Source organism: Mangifera indica, chromosome 9 (genome assembly GCF_011075055.1).
Source record: "Mangifera indica cultivar Alphonso chromosome 9, CATAS_Mindica_2.1, whole genome shotgun sequence".
Taxonomy (NCBI): Eukaryota; Viridiplantae; Streptophyta; class Magnoliopsida; order Sapindales; family Anacardiaceae; genus Mangifera; species Mangifera indica.
In genome coordinates, this window is record NC_058145.1 from 14,823,776 (window position 1) to 14,844,750 (window position 20,975).

A 20,975-nucleotide genomic window follows, 5' to 3' on the forward strand; every position below is an offset into this window, starting at 1 on the left:
GGATAGAACTGCAAAGCCCATATATATACCTCAAGTCCTCCATTTGCCCCAAAAAAGAAATATTGTCCACGATACAAAACCAGAAGGAAGAAATTCAGGATCGTGACTATCAATTTTAAAATACCTGAAGCTATATCATATTCTCCAGAACTGTATTAGCTAAAACAAAACTATTGCACAGCATTATGCTGTTACCATGCTGTGACCCTTCATTGCTTCATCATCCAAACTCATACGATGAAGGAGCGGTTCAATCCTTTTTGGCCACGCTTCCTACGTGGGTTCGCACCAATCATGGATGAAAAGCTGTTTAAAAGTTCTGAATCTTCTTCATTTACAAGAATTTTTGCTGCATTTGGTTTGGCCAGGAGGAGCTTCGCCACAAGATACCCAGCAATCGACCAAGTTTGAAATAGCCGTGACTGCTTTCCAATAAATCTTCCTCGCTTAGTATCATAATATTCAGGCCACTTATCTCCAGATATTCGCCGCTCAGCTAGTTTGACAGCTTTTTCAGCAATCTCGGGTCTATTCATCTTTATGCATGCAACAGTAAGCTGAGAAAATATCATAAATGATATCAATATTCTAAGATTTATTTTAAAGGGCAACTGCAATATCAGAAAAGTTAAATGGAAATGCTGTGATTACTGCCTCTCTCGTACACGGCCACATACTAACATAGGCCAAACGACTATTTCCCACCCAAGGTTTAGCGTTTTCTCAAAAGTCCCCCTTTTAACTATGGAAACACCAAACACCCACCCATGGCCAGTTAGATTTAACCAAACCCTAACGGTGGTAGGGGTAAAATCGTCATTTTAGCTATAATATTAAAAATAAACTAAAATAGAATCTATTTTGCCCCCCTAAACTTTAAAAACTGAAATTTTCCCCCCGCCTAAGTTTTAAAAAATGGCAGTTTCACCCTAGGGTTTGGTTTTGAAATCTCCGACGACCTCTCCGGCTCCGTTGCCGACGGCCGCTCCCTCCGGAAGCAACCTCTCCTTCCGACGATCTCTTTCCTCCCATTTGGAGGTCCGATCGGCGCCCGGAGACGCCGTAGGAGACGAAGACTTCGTCGGGAAGACGAAGTTCTTCGTCTTCCCAGACGAAGCCGACGCCGTCATCTTCGTCTGGGAAGACGAAGAACTTCGTCTTCCCGACGAAGTCTTCGTCTCCTACGGCGTCTCCGGGCGCCGATCGGACCTCCAAATGGGAGGAAAGAGATCGCCGGAAGGAGAGGTTGCTTCCGGAGGGAGCGGCCGTCGGCAACGGAGCCGGAGAGGTCGCCGGAGATTTCAAAACCAAACCCTAGGGTGAAACTGTCATTTTTTAAAACTTAGGCGGGGGGAAAATTTCAGTTTTTAAAGTTTAGGGGGGCAAAATGAGATAAAATTTTCAGCCGTTAGGGTTTGGTTAAATCTAACCGGCCATGGGTGGGTGTTTGGTGTTTCCATAGTTAAAGGGGGGACTTTTGAGAAAACGCTAAACCTTGGGTGGGAAATAGTCGTTTGGCCTACTAACATACTCCATGCTTGAAGTATTAAGTGCCAACACAATTGTCCAAAACATGTCAGACAAATTACAAATACAAATTCCTATCAAGTTTTTCTAATGAATGGAATCACATTAAAATATTTAGTACGGTAGATTAAATAGTGGAATGATATCACTTATCAGCACCTCAACCAAGGCAGGAATATAACAGAGGCACCTAAACTGGTACAAAAAAGATGGATATTATTCTATTTAGCACTGTATAATTAATTAAAATAGTACCAACCTGCCACAGCAAAGTAGGCCAAGAACCTCCATTGTGATAAGACCAGGGACTGCAACAGAATATATAGTCTAAAGTAAGTGCCAGGAAACAGGAAATAAGATGTCTTAATTGTAAAATCAATAAGAACATTATAATGATAAAGTGAATACAGTACGTGTTCTTGGGATCACTGCCTGTAATAATTCGCCATTCCTGGCCCTCAAGAGCAGGATAACATATTTTGAAGGGCATATCTGCAACTAACTCCTCCCACTTTGCTTCAATGAGATCCAATATGGCATGTGATTGATCCAGTGTAGCAAGACTGCTTACAATAGACCATAAATTTCCAAGAGAAAAGAAACGAAAATCCATGTGAGCTGGCTGAAGGTTTCCAATCAAATAGCCTCCTCTAGTGGGCATAAATTCCACCAGCCAGGGAGGAATTTGGTCTGGGTAGATGTTGAACTTATTAACCGCATCGTAAGAGTATTCCTCTGTCTTGTACCGGTAAATTTCATTAAGTTTTTTCATATCAATCCAGTAATATTCCCTGATGTGGAATGACAATGCAACTAGACGATTGTTCAGAGCTCTAGTAAGGTCAGCAGATCCGTCCTCCTGAGCGAGCATTTCACGTCCACACAGCAATGCTGAATAAAAAAGTGCCTACAAGATGACGAAAGAACTTTTAGACAAAATGAAAAATATGAAGTTAAATATCTTCCTGAGCAAGCATTTCACATCCACACAGCAACAGATAAATATCTTCTGCGAAGTTTGGATTAGAGAATGGGATAAAAGAAGAGGTGTTAAGATGAAAGGTGAAGATGAATAGTTTCAACAAGAAAGTAGATAACCTGAATCTCCAGAGGATGGCCATGAATTCCCATGCGACGATCTATCATGCATGAACCATCAGTTACCAATAGAGTTGGGAACATATCAAAACCATCAGCTAGACACAACTTCAAAATCATTTTAATCCCAGTCTGCACATCAACTCTCTCCTGCACTGAAAGATCCCCAGAGCATTTTCCATATGCTCGTAACAATATGATCCACCACAACCCTAGAAGTACAAACAGAAGTTGTACAGAACACTCCAAAAATGATTCAATACAAACTTATTTATAAACTAGTTTCCTACCAGAATCAACAGGTGCAACACGACCAATTGCAGCTTCACCAAAATCAGGATCTAATACATCTTCAGTTGCAGAATCATCACCATCTAGAGGAACAGTGCGCACCTTGAAACTTGCAGGCATTAATCCTTGACCAGGACTATGACAATCCATGGTTTTCTCCCAGCTCTATCATTCCAACAAGTTAATTTACTTCAGTAATGAAATAATAACTATAGTAGTAAGGATTTAGATAGTGAAAGTAAGAATCAAGATTTGGACTAACAACAGAGCCATCAAATAATTGGAACTACTAAGCATGAATGTAAATTTGAACTTAAGGACTTAAACCAACTTGCAACTGCCGATACAGTATCAGCAGATAACCTCATGTAAACTTATAAACCAATCCCCTGGAAGCCAAGACATTTGAACTTACACATCTAGGATCTCGGTAAGAGTATGTTCAGAATTACATAATCGAAAGATAAGTGCTTCTCTAATTTCAATCATTTAGAAACATCAGATGTAGAAGCAATCTAATTGACAGGAGATGTGGTTGTCACTGGGAAAGAAACTCCAGCATTAAAACTGAATTAAGGATATTGAAAAATAAAAGCAAGATCCAAAAAAAAAAAGCCAATTTCATGAATGCTAACGCTCACCTACATGAATCAAGCAACTGGTTGCAACAGCTAATTGGATAACTAAACAAGATATGTACATTACCTGCAACTGAAGGGTGTGAAGAATGAAATTCCGTACAATATCATACTCTCCTTTCAAGAGGAATGCTATCCCAGATGGTATGAAATCACGAATAAAGACTTGATCATAGTTTAGGATGCTAGAACTACTAGGGTCGTTAGCAGCAATTGTTCCAATAGGATTCCCGCAATAATAAACCATGGATGCTCTAAGTAAATCCCAGGCCTCTTCCTCAATTGATGTTGAACCAGCCTTATTGACTGTATCCATAATCGCTCCAGAAGTTCCCAATATATCATTTGATGCAAAACCTCCATTTTCATTTTTTAATTGTTGGCTAAACTCAAGATCTTGACTACGTGGCACACTAGATATACCACTAATAGGAAGCAATGTTTTTCTTCCATCATCTGCAGTTAAACCGCCAGGACTTTCAACTCCTTGGCATTTGCAACTCAAAAATTTCAACCTATTGCCATTCGTCTTTCCATGAGATTTGCCATTTCCACGGTGAAAAGCATACACACTGAAGCAGTTTTGCAAACCATCACGCCGTTTGGTGTATCCAATTCCTTTACTCTTATTACAGATTACACTAGACTTAAGGGACAGAACTGAATTCGAACCACAGATACCCCAATCATATGAATTAACACAAGGTGAGGCCCCAGAGAAAACATGTAGAACTGTTTTGGAAGCAGCCATCAGGGAATTTAAAATAAACTTGGCAAATATCTTCAGCTTGCACCTCAAAGGATGACTTCCCAACCTAGTTTACAAAACCTGGTCCGAAGAAAACACGACTCTGTAAATGGAACGATGACGTCATAAAAGTATCATTCAACATAAAAAAAAAAACAGAAAATATGAATTCCATAAAATGTCATAGCAGATTTTAGAAAATAGAAGAACAACTAATAATTGGTAAAATTATCACTTTGACTCCACGATATCTCAGAAATGGTTCCAGAAAACTAGACTAAACAACTGCAGGTGCATAGAAGGACTAGATGCATCTAGAATCATTTTGATCGGTTCAATCAAGTTTCAATATTATATCCCTCAAAGAAAATAAGAACGTAATGTTATATAAATTCTTTTACATTCCAAGTTTTCTCAGCAGCCAAATAATCAAAGAGCTAAAACTCCAAAGCATTGCGTAATCTTCAAGGAAATAATTAACTATTTTGTTCATGAAAGTCAAGCAGAAGGTAACGGAGAATGATGCACGACGCTTCAAGTTCAACTTGTATTGAAGTAATTTGTGCATAATTTGCTCACCTTCTTTATCATCACGATTGCCGCTTTTTTTTTTCCCTTCTCTCCGGAAAGTTCGCAGGGTTTTGGTAGTTTTCTCTCGGGTCCCGAACAAAAGGTGCGCTTATCAGGCCGAAGTCACAGTTGGGCCTGTCAGTGACAGCACATCATTAGAAGGAGAGCCACTCCAGGTTATATTTCTAAATACACTCACACGCCACAACTTGGAAATCTTATTTTATATTCAACGTCCAAATCTACACAGCCCAATAATTAAAATGACCCACAAGACGACAACAACAATTATCTCTTGGTTGAAATTTCCGGTGCAGCAACGAACGTAATTATTATTTTTATTTTAAAATCATTTAATTAAATATTATTATTATGGTTTATTAAAATTATTGATATAATAATTATATATAATTATTTTTTTATTTTAAAATTACTTAATTATATATTATTGGTTAATTATATAAATAAGCTTTTATACATATAATTTTATTATCTTATTATCATCTAGAACAAAATATGACTATGTAATAAGATAAGACAAATAGAAAATGAAATATGAAAAATTCATTATCTTCAACCTCTATCATATAATTCCCATAATTACAAAATAAAATTAATTGGGAATCCTTTCGGATCAATAATAATGACATAAAGAGATTTCGCTTCCCTTAGTGATTTGTATGTTTTTTCCCGAAATCTACAACATGTGTTGGCCTCCATTTCCCTCCCTATTGGTGTGGACCTTTGCACCAATAATATGTACATTATATCATGCAAATACAATAAAAAGTTGAGGGTCGATTTGTGATATGGTTTGTTAAGAAAATCCAAAAGCTTGCAGTCAACACAATGACTATAGTTGATGGCTTGATTAGTGTTAATGTGATCTTAAAATGGTAACAGAGTAATTATACTTTAATTATGATTATTAAAATTAAGAGGAGTAATTGCCTTGTAATAACAAATAATTATTTAATGTCGGGTGAATTATAAAAATTATAATAAATTTGGTACTTATTTATAATTTAAGATTTCTAGAAAAAACTGTATCTTTTTTAAGGTTTTTTTTTTTTTCAAATTATAAGTTAAAGCAATGCATATTCGCTAGTTTGTTATTGTTTCTAAGAATCGTACTTGTAAGTTTAAACGAGATGAAATAATGTTATAAAACTCTTTATCTATTGTACATATATAAATAACACGTAGATAATCAAAATTTTATAATTACTAATACAACGATAAATATTAAATATTTAATGTGCTACATTGGTTAGCCGTGTGCATATCGAATGACGTCAGATGTTCATGATATCTTAGGTTATATCATCTCATGATCCTAGGTGAATAGTAGACATGTGCTTTAGTGTTTTCTTGGCCAGGTAAGATCACTTCCCATTTTTTTTTCCTGAAATGCTTATAAGAAAGCTGCCCATCTCATATGTAGATTATGCCATTTTCCTTTAGCGTACATCTTCTTTAGCTTTGCAAACTCTTATCCATCTAAGCAAGTTTTCAACAGCCCAACACTTTCTTTTGGGCTTCTTCCCAAACACTTTTCAAGGTAAGACTCTCTTGTCTCTTTTACTGCATTGTTTAAGTAGAACTTCTGAATGAAAGTTAATTAAGAGTACCTTTTGAAATGTCAATTCGGTCATCGAGCAAGAGTCTTCCGTGACTTAGGCCTTTGTTTATTTTTGGAAAATTAATTCTGTAAAATGATTAATTTTCTTGTCTTAACACCAAAATCATAAAGGGTCTGCAGTACCTAGAAAAAGCCGTTAATAAATTGGGAAGCATGAAGAAAGAAAGGGCAGGGCCCAAATTAAACGTTACTGTAAGCAGACTTGACCACAGCCCACCTTGGAACTGCACAACATATGTAGTACCTTTCCCAAAACACTACTATTATTTTAATTTTTACATAATGTAAAAGTGTTAAATTCGTCCACACATGCGGACCCTTGCTGGCCTGAGCTGGCCGGCAAGATCCCAGAGCCAAAAAGCCACCATGCATTCAAATTTAGTCTATGATAACCTGGAAAGTTAGCATATATGCCAAGCCTTTTATTCTATTCTTTCCTTCACAAAGTCATGGAGTTGGTATATAATTTGAATGCAGAGATATATTAGGTTGAGTTTCATACAAGCATGGCAGATTTGGGTTCAAAAGATTTCCTTGAATGTGGAATCTTAGTGGGGTTAGTGACATATTTATGATCACTTGGTCCACATAAAGTTTATCTTAAGAAACAAAGGGGTCAGCATTGGCGTAAAGTTAGTTTATATATTAATTGAATTTGCCTGTATTATGATTCGCAGATAGAGAAGAGAGGACAACCAAACCATCCAACAAATAAATAAATAATTGCCGCTTGAGTCTTCAAGACAACCAACATCACGTTCTAATCATATTCTCTCCTCTACGTTTTTCTTGTTTTAAGCAAATTTTGCTCTGCAAAACGAATGGAGAATTTCTCAAGAGTTTTCAGATGAAACTTAAGGAGATGCTGATGGGAAATCCGCCAAGAGTAGTAAAATATGATTACGAGAGGGAAAAATATTAAAAGTGAAGATTCTATATGACAAATCCAAGCTGGATGGGGGAATAATTATTTTTTAAAAAATTAAGTCATTATGTCCAATATACTATATATATATAAATTCTGGCTTGCCCACTAAGGTTTTCATTCATGTGTTGTACAGAGGCCTTACCATCCACCCACAATCAAAACTTGAGGGCAAAGCACCACTCCTCTTCTTGAAAAGGAAAATTTACCAATACTTTGTCAGACTTCTCAACCATTTAATATCACCAAGAAGCATAGATACCATCATAATGAATTAAATTGTATGTACAAATAATATATATCTAGGTTAAAACATGTATAATTTTGTATAAAAAGCAATACCCAACTGAGAAGAAAACTTTAGTAGTTAAATGAATCTGTCAATATAACAAATTGAGAAAGTAGCTGCCTGACCAGATGAGGTCCATCTGGGTATCCTCTTAAAACAAAGTAATCTGTAAAGGAAAGCTATACAGGTAAGAATTACAAATAACTTCTCTGTACAACAAAAAGAATTAAACTTAAATTTCAATACAAAAAAGTATGATGAATGAAATAATGAAATGGGATGTTAAAGTAAAGTTGGAAAGATGCATGAGGTTCCTGATTATAGTCTAAAACCAGCCTCCTAACTTTCATGATTATAAAGCTACAAAGGCATTTTGGTCATTTCTCCTCAATCTAATATAATTTGTTTGTCTAGTGGTAGAGCCGTAGAGCGTGGAATTCAGCTTCCATTTCTTTAAAGCCAGTCTTGCTTATATTCACCTACCGGAAGAGAGAAAGAGAGTCATCATTCTAAAGAAAAAAGAGCTTTTTCCAAAGAGCAATGGCTACACAGAAACAGGGTTTGGATCAGCAACAGTCTCAGATTCAACGGGTTAAGAACAATGGACTCATCAGTTGCAATGGAAGTCCCGGTAGGGATGACAAAGAGGAGGAGATGTCAAGATCCGCATTGGCGTTGTTTCGAGCTAAGGAAGAAGAGATTGAGAAGAAGAAGCTTGAAGTGAGAGAAAAAGTTTATGCTCAACTTGGAAAAGCTGAAGAAGCTACAAGGCGCTTAGCTGAGATTCGAGAAGTGAGTTGTTTAGTAATATTCCATATTATTTCCCTCAAAAACATGATGATATACCTGCTCGTTTATGAGATGTTTTGTGTTAATGAATTTTATATATAGGACCTTGAATCTTTGACTGATCCAATGAGAAAGGAAGTTTCAGTTGTACGTAAGAAGATTGATACAGTTAACAAGGAGTTAAAGCCTCTGGGGCAAAGCTGCCAAAAAAAGGTAAAGTTTTGCAGCCAATTCACAACTTAAAATTGATTATATCTTGTAAGTGAAACGATCCCACTTCGTCTGCTACATAAATTTATTGTGATTATAGGAGAGGGAATACAGAGAAGCCCTTGAAGCTTTTAACGAGAAGAACAAGGAAAAGGCTCAACTCGTTGGCAAGCTGATGGAAGTAAGTAAAAACCAATCTCTGTCTCTGGATTATCTAAAGCATATATAAATATGAACAGCTTCTGATATTGTCTTTTTCTTACCAGTTGGTGAGTGAAAGTGAGAAACTGAGAATGAAGAAGCTTGAAGAGCTGAGCAAAAACGTTGAACTCCTCAAATAAACACTGCTAAATGCTGGGTTGTGTGTTATGTAATTAGTATCATCATGATCTTCTTCTATTTGTTACATTAATTTGAGATGATTTCTGTATTAATTTTGGTTTCTTGATTGTTGTTCCATGGTGGGGAGTCTTGCTGATTTAGGAAAGAAACATTTAGCAGGTTTGACAGTTTTCAATGTGAGACATATCTTGTTTAGCCTTGAAAGTAAAGTTGCACTGTAAACCATTAATATTCTCTAATTATTTGTAACATAGGAACGAAACCCATCCATCTAATTCTTAGAACTGATGTGCCAACCTACTTGCTTTGTTGACTATTAGAACAATCTATGCTCCACTTAACTGTTATCTTAAAATTGATGTGCCAATTTTTTTTATTAATGTCAAAAACCATGAAGCTTACCAAACAATTAAACTTGATAAAATTGTTAAAAATACAGGAAAGACAACTTGATTTTCATGCCTTGTCTGTCTTCATTTTCTCAATAGCCTCACAACAATACAAAGACTCATGCCAAGAGGATGCACATATGAATTAGGCAGGAAAGAAAGTTGAGTTTGGGGTGAAAACTAGTCACAAGCCCGAGTTATATTAGTGGATCCAGTGCATACACATGGTTTAAAAATAACCAACTCTCCCTTTAAATTAAGATAAAGACGTGTTGGTGAGATTATAATATATGATAAAAAATCACAATAATGTGTTTTATATAAAATTTTCATCTATAACTATATGCATGGTTATATATCGCTTTAAAATTTTACACGTGGCACTGTGATATCAGATGAACGGATATGCATCATTTATGCATAACTGTTCATCAACTTAGAGATCTAGTTTTTATGCGTAATCAATTCTAAACATATATCACAATCATAACTAATCACAGTAAACATAAAATGACATAAATGCCTTTAAGATGTACATATGAGTGTTACAATACCATTTTTGTTTGAAAAGTTAAAAAAAAAATTGAGTAATATTATACATATATATTTTTTGTACACAAATAAATACACACAGAGATATGTTATTATATGATTTGGTATTATTTTATCATTAATTTAAAATCAATCAATCATGTAATAATATATTCATGTGTATACTCATTTATATATCAAATATATATACACATAGTTTTATTGAAAAAAAATTTAGAAAATTTTCCTTTCAAAATCTTATACTTTGACCGTTTACATTTCAATCCCCCTCTAGTTTCTTGTGTTACCTATGTAGCACATATTTGAGTTACTTTAAATGTTTCTGGATAAACAGGTGGGTGGAAGCATATGTCACATGGGCTGGCCCAGGTGTAGGGATCTAGCCCTATTTTGGTAGTTAAAAAAATTAGTAAAGGTGTTATTATTTGAGTTTTAACGGGGAAAAAAAAAGCCCAGTTAAAATAAATCACCACGAAAAATCAATTTCTAATATATTGTATTTTTATTTAAAAAATAATATTTTAAAATTAATAAAATCTATTAAATAAAGTATAAGCATTGCTCCACCCAAATTGGGTGGTACTGGTACATATTGTTTGGAGGGTGCGAAAGCAGAAGAGAGGAATAGTCCATGGAAGTAGAGATTTTTGAAATTTGAGCATTAATTATAGCACCCATGGTTAGTAGTTAGCATGAATTAGAGTTGTCTATGGGTCCGACTGGGCCAAATCGAGCCTAAGGCCACTATAGTAGTAGGTCAAATTGACCTATGCGATGAATAAGACCTACGATTCTGTTCAATATATATGGAGTTGGGTTTTAAATAGGTTTATTTATTAATTTTTATTATTATAATTATTAATTAATTAATTTTTTTAATATTATATGAATAGTATTATACTTGATTGGACCAATCTATAAGCCTTTTGTTTAGGCCTACAACCTAACCTGAAAGGCTCGTGTGTTAGACCTAATATGTTATAGCACAAGCCAAACCATTTTCGGAAGCATCACACTCAATTAACACCTCTGTGAGTAGACATGCAGTCCAAATATTCCTTGCATAGGTGGTGATGAAATCTCCTCTTAGCGACTTACCACATGCACATAAATGATTGGGTAATGCCATGATTAGCAAATTAGTTTTTGTTTTCTTAATCCTCTTCTAATCCTTATTTTTACGTATACTTTGACAAAATTTTAAATTAAATTTGATTGTTTTGTTTTCTCCATGTGAATTCAAATCAAATTAAATATGAGTTTAAGTCAATTTGAAAGAGTTAAGTTCGAGCCTAAATTTATGTTCGATTCGATTTGAGGGAGTTGAGCTTAACAAAGTCATATAGATAAATTGAAATTGATCAAATCAATATTATTTTGATACATATTAATCAAAACAATATCATTTTATTAAATTTAAATCGAGCGCTTTTAGATTTACAAATTTAATACGCTAAACATCCTCTAAACTCAAATTTGAATTTAAAATTAATAGTTAGATATAATAGTAGGCCAAGTCAAATTATGTCAAGCCGATCTCAATACCACCCACTAGGGCTGGATTCGAGCCGAGCCGAGCTCGGCTCGCAGCCAACTCGGGCTCGGCTCGGCTTTCTGAGGGCCGGCTCGGTAACGGCTCGGCTCGGCTCGTTTTTTATATCAAAACGATACCGTTTTGTATATATATATGAATCAAAACGATGCCGTTTTGTATAAAAAAATTTTAAAAAAAATATCCCGAGCCAGTTCGGGCTCGGCTCGAGCTCGATCGAGCGGAGCTGAGCCTGGCTCGTTTCGGGCTCGAACCGAGCTGAGCCGAGCTCGAGCTCGAGCTGGTTCAGTTCGAATCCAGCCCTACCACCCACAGAGTCCACCTACCTAGCAAAATCTCAAGGCCTAGGGCCTCCAAGTCGTGCCCTCATGGGCCTTTAACTCACTGGCCTATGGGGCGGCCAGAAAATGAATTTTTTATTTTTTATTTATATAAAATATTTTTTTATTTATCTTGACCTGTTACTGTAGAAAGTCGTATGAGATGAGTTGACCTATCAAAAAAATTAATAAAAAAATTAACAGCTATATTATTGGGCCACGTCGGGTTGACCTGTGGGTTTATCTCACAGCCTGAGGCATGGCCACAGACTTAGCGTAGCCTGGGGTTTTTTATGCTGAGCCCAAGTGGGCCGAACAAAAACAAGACATGCCCGTATCAAATTGTGTGTTTACTCTGCCCATTTAACACCCCTATTAACAATACAAAACCCTTAAACACAGATTCAAGTTTGCTTAAATCAAACTTATTTTTAGCTAAATTGAGCCAAACGGGGCACTGAACTCAGGCCTAGTCGCCCAAATCCACCTCTGAAAAGTTAGACAGACTAGCTTTTCATATTCAAGAAGGCACGATGAGTTCTTTCTACAATTATTTATGTGAGAAGGAATCCTGGTTTACCCCAGCCCCAGGTAACCATATGTACGATTCTACCATACAACAAAGAAATGAAATCTTGTAGAAATTTTTTCACTTACATTAATTGAAAAAAACAAAAAAGAGACACTTCATTGCCTGTGTCAGACAAAGACAAGCACCATTGAAGTTTTAAAAGCAATTAAAGTGGAATCTGTTTATTCAAGAGAAGTCTGTTCATTTCGTTGGTTTACATGAATTGAAAGAACTTCTATATATTCTATTTTTGTAAGATAATCTCTCAAATTTTGTATCCAAAATGTCATTTTATTTTTGTGAAGAAATATAAGATTACTCTTTCTTACATCGCTTTCGCCCAGAATCTAGACAAATCTTTTGAATTGACACTGCCAAATATTGGCTAAACACTATCGAACAAAACTCATATATAATCAGTTAGCTACAAGATGCACACTGATGATTTGATTGTACATATCACCTAATTTAAAGCGTTTTGTTTCATTTCTTATTTTTCTTCTGATACAGGGCTTTTTAAGATTCCTCAAAAATAAATGGTGATCGACATGTCACCCATCAACTTAACTTCAATAATATAAATTCGGAACCCTGGAGCACATGGGAAAGGACAGAGAGAAAATCCAGAAATTATGCATTTCCTTTTTAAGATAGTTTAATTGGCAAAGAAGAATTTTATACATAAAATATTCTTTCGGGATATTCAGATTTTACTTGTTGGGTTAGATTGGTTTTGGAGCTGAGGTAAATTCCCTATTTTAATATGTCCACACGAAGAAGAAAGAAAAAAAAGTTATGTCGGTGACGATAATGTCTGTGAAAAAATAAAAATCATTCATTTCAGAACTCAAATTTCAAGAAGAAAATAGCTCCAGGGGCCCCATTTATGTGCAAAAGTTGAGGTACGACAATTATGCTAGACAATTTAACCGTGCGGTGGAGCAAGGAAAATACTAACTAGTGGGTCTCCACCCCGTCCACCTCTGTACTTGTCATAATATTGAGTTGCAGATGCTGTCGAACAATGAAAATACTTGCAGATTGGACCGTGGAAGTTGACGCACAAACAGTTTCATGGTGAGTGCATAAATAGAAGGCCAACGGAGAGCATTATTTTCTGGGCTCATATTGAAAGTAGAGGCAATGGCTGAGTTCAAGCACTTGGTCATCGTCAAGTTCAAGGAAGGTGTGGTGGTGGAGGAGATGGTAAAAGGGATGGAGAAGCTTGTTGCAGAGATAGATGCTGTCAAATCCTTTGAATGGTCAGTCTTTTTTTCATTACCATAAGATTTCAGATTTATTTTCTTCGCGATTTGGGCTCTTTTTTATTCTACGGGTTATTTTTTTTATTTGACAGGGGAGAGGATTTGGAAGGGCTGGAGAATCTTAGGCAAGGGTTTACTCATGTGTTCGTGATGACATTCAGCAAGAAGGAAGACTTCGCCACTTTCGCCGCCCATCCAAGCCATCTGGAATTTTCCGGCCCGTTTTCAGCAGCTATTGAGAAGATTGTGGTGCTGGATTTCCCAAGTTTGGTCGTGAAGCCACTAGCAGCATGACCCAGAAAATATTTACAGAATAAGAAGCTGCAGCCTGCGAAGATGTATTTGTATGTGTCTGTTTTGCATATCTACATGTGTTGATCTGCATGTATTATTATTACTATGGTTTGTCAATAGTTATCACTTCTAATTAATGCAATTTCGATTGCTTCTTATAATTGATTATTGACATATATGCCATTCTACTTAATAGAAGCTGATTCTGAGAAAAAGGTGTGGGGAAAGTTAAGATTCTACTCCATATGGAAATTAATGGAAGTCCTTTGGACCATGCCAAATTCTTTTAGAAATAAAAGAGAGAAACAGGAGAACCAAGGAAAGTAGACATGATAAAACTGGTGGGTTATTTGTAATATATGTTATTATATAATTTAATGTTATTTTATTTTTAAAATACCCACCTTCAACTTCAATCTCATATTGTTAAAATAGCAATAGCAAAAATTTAATGGTCACCTCATATCTATATATATTTCCTTATAAGTCTCATAAACTCAAGATTTTGTTACAGTTAGATTAACCAACAACTACTAAATATAAGGCCAAAGCACTATTTCCCACCCAAGGAATGTTGTATTCTCAAGTTTTCTCCTTTTAATTTTGATAAAATAAAATACCTACTCATGAGCAATTAAAATTAACGGAATTTTAACCCCTTAAAATTTTATCTAATTTTGTCTATTTAAAATTTAAAAACTAAAAGTTTTTCCCAATTTAAGTTTTAAAAAATAACAGTTTCACTTTAGGGTTTCGTTTTGAAATCTCTGACGTCATCTTTAGCTCCATTGCCGATAGTCTTTTCCTTCGACGATTTTTCTCATTCCATTTGGATGTCCGATCGGTGTCGAAGAAGCGATGGAAGACAAAGCTGTTTAGTTGCAATGCTAATAGGTTAGGGTTAGCCAACAAATTACTCACGCATAGACATGTTTAGTTGCTACTAATAGGGCTCTATCTAATTATAGTTTTCTTGAAGGATGAAATTATATATACAAATAATAATGTATCGCTATATGATTAAATATTGTTTTATCTTTAGTTTACAACTATACAACACATGATGATACAAAATTGTTTATGTATAAAATTATGCTTATAACATTACTCTTTGTCAAAAGGGTTAGGGGTGAAGACAATTTTGTATTTAATTTAGATGTTCGCAACAAAATTGTAACTCTAATAGTGGAGATTATTTTTGTATCATCCCTTTTAAAATGACTATTTTAATTGATAAGGTTACTAAACAAACAAAATCACAGCCCCTGTAAAATGGAAAATAGAGGAAAGAAAATGGACCCGGGTGAGTAAGATGTGCCTATCCAAGGGCCGACATGGTTCATGGGCATGGCCCAGATTGGTCTAATTTAATTTTATGTAAAAATGGATTGGAGTTTATAAAATCATATAATATTTAATAATTCAATTATGTCTCATTATAATCATAATTGAGGCTTGTGATTATGATCCAGATCCACAAATATGAACTAAACTGTAATTGATTTGAGAGATTTGAAATGTCTCAACCTTTAATAAAGCAGCTGGGTTCTTTCATACTTGAATTGGACAAATTTAGTTTAGTTTACTTATGAAAAGGAAATTAATAGAATAAAATGGATATCCGAATTTTATTTTTGAACAACTAGAAGAATATGATATATTTATTCATTACACATGCAGGGACAGGTGAAAGCCATTTTCAGTGTACTCAAATTGCAACTCAAAAAGTTTAATGTGACAGTTTCAAGTTCCAAGAAAATTACCAGAGAAGAAAGAGAAAATCATATAATTGTACAGAAATTATTTCATTTAATGGTAATATATATATATTAAAGGTTTATTATTTATATAATTAAAATAAATACTTATAGTTTTAAATATAAAATTAAGCCAAAAACCCACCTTTTGTTGGGTGAAAATCATAATTTCATTAAATATTGGGTGATGTGTTAATTTTCAATAATTATATTCACCCCTCTACGATTGAACTAGTTGTTAAGTTGTTTTCAACAACTTCAAACTCTTATCTGTTGACAAATTTTTTCTCTTTGTTGTATTAAAAAGATAACTTCATCACATATATTCTACTCATGAACACTTTTTTTAATGATTAAAGAACTCTATTTGGCATTGTCAAACAAATAAATTTTGAATTATAGTGATTAAATATATAATTATTATATCAAATAAATAAAAAATGACTTATCGTGATACATCGTTGATCAACCTCAAACTTTTTGTATTATGATCTTTTATGACTTTTTACAAAAAAAATTTTTTCTCTCCACTGCCTAGGGTAATCCTTGAGGCACTACTCTTGCACTTGGATTCCATCTTATTTTGGACACCACAACTTGTATCCTTTCACACTGAATGAATAACCAGGGAACACACATATCTTTTGCTCCAGGTTTTACCTTTTCTTCATTAACATTATTCTTCCAACAAATTTCAAACTAAATATTCTCTTAATAATAAAATATTTTTCAAACTAAATATTCTCTTAGAGTCTTTAGGTAATATTATATGACCCCCTAAAGTTGTGTTATTTTAATTAATTAATTAATTTCTTTTAAAAAAACAAAGAACAGTCGAATATTTCAACCAAGCATAGCAACGTCATGGGCGGCCAAGTGTGAGGGTGTGCATTAATTTTCCAACTTGATGAAAGGTGTAGTTGCAATATATATGAAGTAAAACACAGCACAAAATGGTCTAAAAACAATGAATCATTACTAAAGTCAAAATCCACCACTATACCTTTTAGGTGTTTGGTGTGTGTTTGTCAGTCATCTACTGGATCCAGTTTTATCAGTTGGTAAACTTGCACCACCAAAGAAATGGACTTGAAACAAAGTGGTAGGAAGGAATCACAAAAGCAATAAATGCTTGTTTCAATTTCAAATTTGGTGATCAGTAACAATTGATCCAAGATAGAATAGTTTTTTTTTTCTTTTTAAATGATGTGAAATAATATTTGAATAGAATCGTTTCATTAGAGTTAAATTAATTAGTCTAAATAAGAAAAATTGTGAATTTAATTATTAATATCATAATTATTATATTGAATAAATTAAAAGTTTAATCTTGATAAAATATCATGAGTCTCAAACTAATGTTAAACCTCTTTATTTGAAAATTTTATCTCAAGTTATCTCTTCGGGCAATAGTATAGTTGAAAAGATTGATCAAAAGGAACTCAATAAGAAGACCTTAAAAAGCAAGAGAAATTAATTAGGTGGTCATCAGTTGTAATAAACAGAAGATGAGTGGAAGTGAGCTTCACTTGACAGAGAACCCAGAAAAAGGCCATTGATAACAATGGAGATCTGCCTACTTTTCCATCAAAGGAAAAAGAAAAAATGCAACAAAACCCAATTTTCTAGGTTGGAAAAACATCTCATTTTTCCCCATCAAAAGGAGCACAACTTGAATTTCTAGTTCTAAAAGTCCTGCCACTTGAAAGACAAGGGAAAAAAAAAAAAAAAGGTAATGGCTTATTTATTCAACCATTTACATAATCAAATTCCTGAAAATATAACTTAAATCTCATCTCAACAACTACAACGATAGCGTGTAAGGACAACCGAGTTGACTAAGATTAATATTCTAATAGTTTGAGCTCCCTTGATAAAAGAAATGGCCAAGTCAAAGAAAGAATTGCAGGCTGCATTATTGGGGTCACTTGTTAACAAAATGAGATTAGTATAAATTTAGATTATAGGTATCTCTCTAATAAATAGCATGGCAATTAAAAAAAGTCTTCTCCTGAAATAAACAACAACAACATCAACAACAACAAGAAGTTTAAGGATCTTAAAAGAAAAGGTAAAGGATAATAAATGAGTGCAGCAATTTCTGGTCACCCAACGTCCATCCAACTGAAGTACTCTCACAAAATTTGCAACCCACCAAAGCTTTCGGATTGATGGTAACCTGGAGTTATTGTTTGTGCATGCTGAGTAAAGTCATTTACACTGCATAGACCCAACCAATCAATGTTACCTTTAGAAGATGCCAATTACTGCTCACCTTATCATTCTGCAATAAGTCAATCCTATGATAAAACTACATATTCACAAGCTCTCGCTCACTTGCGCTAGTCTTTTGTTCTTTTGGTTTCATCCATGCTTAATGTCTTAATGTAATTAGTTGATTTTGCATTGAGATAAAGTAAATAATTAGATCACTCAACCTCATTTATACACGTCAGATTAATTATGAGTTGAGTGAATATATAACATTGAAGATTTGAAGTACGGTGTTTGTTTCTGGTGGGAGGCCAAAAAATTAAGGGAAAGAGCAGAGGGACCATGGACTTGACATGGTTGATCCGGGAGGGCAAAGGAGAGGTGACATCTGTTTTTTACAAGATACATATCAATCAATCCAACCTCAGCATTTAAACGTAGAAAGAATATATTGATTGAGTTGAGAGAAGAAACATGAAGAATCTTGTAAAACACATTGAAAGAAATCAGAAATTATATAGTCATTGTACTGATTATTGTCGGCAGATGCTCTTTTTTTTTTTTTCCTTCTGAAGCACTGGCAATGCCCTTTCTGAAAATCTCCATTGATACACTTCAGAATTCTATATTATTTAGCCTTACAATTCTGGTTTTGTAAATTTAGGACAAATACCATGTGGTTTTATAATAAGAAGAGATAAAAATATAAATGCAAAGCCAACAGAATGTGTTGAATCTTAAATTCATATTTCTGCTGCATCTTAACAACTAGCATTTTGCACTCCAAGTTATTTTCTGTTCATCAAAAGAATCACGTATCTAAACCTTTCAACAAAAAATATAAAAAGGAAAAGTATACTCTAAAAATTAAAAAAAAAAAAAAACCACCAAGAAGGAGTCAGTTTCTTTAAGGGCTCTTGCAGGCATAGATCAACAACGAGAATTCAATACTCTCTTGCTGTTTCCGCAGCAAGTTTTCTTCCAGCCAGAGCCTGCTATCCAATCCGCTTCTTGTTCGAAACATGAACACTGCATAACCATTTGCAGGGTTGAAGAACCAATCATGGACATCCCACATCAGATCAACAAGCAATCCATCAACAAAAATTGTTTGATTTCCTCTGAAATTCCATTGCAGCCTCTTTACACGAATCACCATCTTCTTATCTATACACACAGATAAAACTGGATGCTTTAAACCTTCATTGTCTCCACTGCATTTTACCTCAATATCATGTGCACTGCCTGTGTCACAGAATTTAGCCTTGGTGGAATAAAGGGTATTGCCTGAACAATGTTCTTGTCTTGTAATGAGAGACACTTTAGCCACTGGAGAGCTGTTCTTCAACTTCTTGGTGACAATTTCTTCACCCAAATTGCCTAAAATAAGGCCAATTTCTGAGTCAATCATCACCACAATGTAAAACCCTTCAACAGGTTCAGGTCCAGTTTCATATTTAGCAGCTGAAAGATCCCAGAAAACTTCGATCTTTGAAGAGGTGGATTCTATCACTTTGTTGCCTTTCTTCTTCCTGAAGAAGCGTGAACTTGTGTTGAGTTTGAACGATGCAGAAGTTTCATCACCAAAGTTTATGCTCAAACCTTGACCTGTAATGGGGCTTCTACACCAAGTTACAGTAATGAAGAGATGGTTTGTATTTGAGAGGATGATTTTGTAAAGACAAGTGACTGCATTTTGAACAGAAGGAACAAGACTTGGGGAGATGCAGGGATTGCTGGAGTAACTAGAACAAGAAGAATGGGAGACATTTACAGCACTTTCACCAAAACAAGAAACAAAGTCTCTCATTGTAAAAAAACCAACTTTATACAATTTCTGAACAGAAAAAGAAAAACTGCAGCTGGGTTATATGAAAAAAAGGAGAAAGAGAGAGATCTTGAGTAGAGTTAGGAGAAATAATTAAATCATTGTGTGGTTGTGGCTTGAACCAAGAGGAAATGAAGAGATTAAAGGCAGGACAAGGTAGGTGCTTTGGACAGAAATAATATAAAACTCAACAAAACATGGAGAAATTAAAATGAAAGGTTACTGACAGAGCCATATGTATTTAATATTGATTCTCCCCCACCTTAAAATCTGCATCTTACAAGGAAGAAAATAACAGAAGATTTGAAGGAGAAACCTTCAAGCTTTCTTTCTTTAATCTGCTTTGCCAGATCAAATACCATATTTGCCAGTAATTAATTAAAAGGAATAAAAAAAGTTGGACCTGTTCTGAATACTGGCGCTAGTTGTGACACTGATAATTCTGCCTTTAATTCCCTTCCTTTGGCTGTAGTGATCAGTACAATATAATATAATATTTACCATAAATTGAGTTTGGCCTGAACAAATTTAATTTCAGTTTAGGTTAAATGAATTCAAGTTTAAATTTAAATTTAAGAGTTAAAGGTTTTCAGCTCACAAGCTTTACAGATTTTTGAGGTTGAAATTTTTTTATACAAATCGATTAAAATAAAGTTATTTTGATCAATATATATCAAAATAATATTCTTTTAATAATAAATTAAGTTAATAACTTAATTTGAGTTTAAATTTAAATTGAATTCAAACACAATATTTCTCAAACAAATCAAATTTAAATCAAACTCAAACCCTGCTAAAATCCAGCCGTAATCAAGACTCTGTAAATTCTATGGTCTTTTTTATATTCTATATTTTTCATATATTCAAGGTATTGAAGTCAATCAAACTACCAATGGTGAAAAAATAAAAAATTGAGGGGAGTGGAGGCAGGAAATCTGTATGTAAATCAGGGTGAAAGAGAAATGAGTTTATTTTATTCTTGGTAGTCTGAAATGAATTTCTCGATGTGGGAAGTGGAGTGGGATAAATATGAGGGACGGTAACGTTGGTCCCTCACAAATAAATTTTTAATCTTTAGACCCACCAACTGCTGCTCCCAGCACAGCCAAGATTAAAAGCAAGGCAAATATGAGCTACAGGGCTTTCATTCGTTTCCCTCTTTAT

General features: G+C 34.5%; 4 protein-coding genes across 6 annotated transcripts; 2 read left to right on the plus strand and 2 right to left on the minus strand.

Moving 5' to 3' along the window:
* Positions 1 to 5: 5 nt before the first annotated feature.
* Positions 6 to 5,042, minus strand: LOC123226028 (alkaline/neutral invertase E, chloroplastic-like). Of its 2 annotated transcripts, none has more exons than XM_044650469.1 (7): positions 4,882 to 5,042; positions 3,622 to 4,383; positions 2,916 to 3,081; positions 2,626 to 2,837; positions 1,941 to 2,434; positions 1,787 to 1,835; positions 6 to 557 (listed from the first exon to the last, which is right to left on the minus strand). In XM_044650469.1, exons 2-7 carry the CDS (start codon positions 4,303 to 4,305, stop codon positions 231 to 233), a joined length of 1,932 nt encoding a protein of 643 aa, XP_044506404.1. In that variant the 5' UTR covers positions 4,306 to 4,383; positions 4,882 to 5,042; the 3' UTR covers positions 6 to 230. The 2 variants fall into 2 exon arrangements, with proteins under 2 accessions (XP_044506404.1, XP_044506405.1); XM_044650470.1 differs by having other exon boundaries at positions 3,622 to 4,405.
* Positions 666 to 14,173, plus strand: LOC123226031 (stress-response A/B barrel domain-containing protein At5g22580-like). 2 transcript variants are annotated; one of them, XM_044650474.1, is made up of 4 exons: positions 666 to 671; positions 1,347 to 1,354; positions 13,575 to 13,715; positions 13,811 to 14,173. In XM_044650474.1, the coding sequence occupies exons 3-4, from the start codon at positions 13,597 to 13,599 to the stop codon at positions 14,010 to 14,012; spliced, it is 321 nt and encodes a 106-aa protein (XP_044506409.1). In that variant the 5' UTR covers positions 666 to 671; positions 1,347 to 1,354; positions 13,575 to 13,596; the 3' UTR covers positions 14,013 to 14,173. The 2 variants fall into 2 exon arrangements, with proteins under 2 accessions (XP_044506409.1, XP_044506408.1); XM_044650473.1 differs by lacking the exons at positions 666 to 671; positions 1,347 to 1,354 and having other exon boundaries at positions 13,484 to 13,715.
* LOC123226030 lies at positions 8,109 to 9,323 on the plus strand. The gene is made up of 4 exons (XM_044650472.1): positions 8,109 to 8,520; positions 8,620 to 8,730; positions 8,828 to 8,908; positions 8,994 to 9,323. The coding sequence occupies exons 1-4, from the start codon at positions 8,269 to 8,271 to the stop codon at positions 9,066 to 9,068; spliced, it is 519 nt and encodes a 172-aa protein (XP_044506407.1). The 5' UTR covers positions 8,109 to 8,268; the 3' UTR covers positions 9,069 to 9,323.
* A 4,536-nt stretch (positions 14,174 to 18,709) lies between the features above and the next one.
* Positions 18,710 to 20,218, minus strand: LOC123226148. Its single transcript, XM_044650647.1, has one exon. The coding sequence runs from the start codon at positions 19,791 to 19,793 to the stop codon at positions 18,891 to 18,893; it is 903 nt and encodes a 300-aa protein (XP_044506582.1). The 5' UTR covers positions 19,794 to 20,218; the 3' UTR covers positions 18,710 to 18,890.
* Between the last annotated feature and the right edge of the window lie 757 nt (positions 20,219 to 20,975).

Coding starts and splice junctions, on each gene's coding strand:
- LOC123226148 (XM_044650647.1), bottom strand. CDS start 19,793: ATGAGAGACTTTGTTTCTTGTTTTGGTGAAAGTGCTGTAAATGTCTCC.
- LOC123226028 (XM_044650469.1), bottom strand. CDS start 4,305: ATGGCTGCTTCCAAAACAGTTCTACATGTTTTCTCTGGGGCCTCACCT. Junction 1,836..1,940: donor GGCAGTGATCCCAAGAACAC/GTACTGTATTCA, acceptor ATTCTGTTGCAG/TCCCTGGTCTTATCACAATG. Junction 558..1,786: donor GGCCTACTTTGCTGTGGCAG/GTTGGTACTATT, acceptor ATATTTTCTCAG/CTTACTGTTGCATGCATAAA.
- LOC123226031 (XM_044650474.1), top strand. CDS start 13,597: ATGGCTGAGTTCAAGCACTTGGTCATCGTCAAGTTCAAGGAAGGTGTG. Junction 13,716..13,810: donor GCTGTCAAATCCTTTGAATG/GTCAGTCTTTTT, acceptor TTTATTTGACAG/GGGAGAGGATTTGGAAGGGC.
- LOC123226030 (XM_044650472.1), top strand. CDS start 8,269: ATGGCTACACAGAAACAGGGTTTGGATCAGCAACAGTCTCAGATTCAA. Junction 8,521..8,619: donor GCTTAGCTGAGATTCGAGAA/GTGAGTTGTTTA, acceptor TTTTATATATAG/GACCTTGAATCTTTGACTGA. Junction 8,731..8,827: donor GGCAAAGCTGCCAAAAAAAG/GTAAAGTTTTGC, acceptor TTGTGATTATAG/GAGAGGGAATACAGAGAAGC.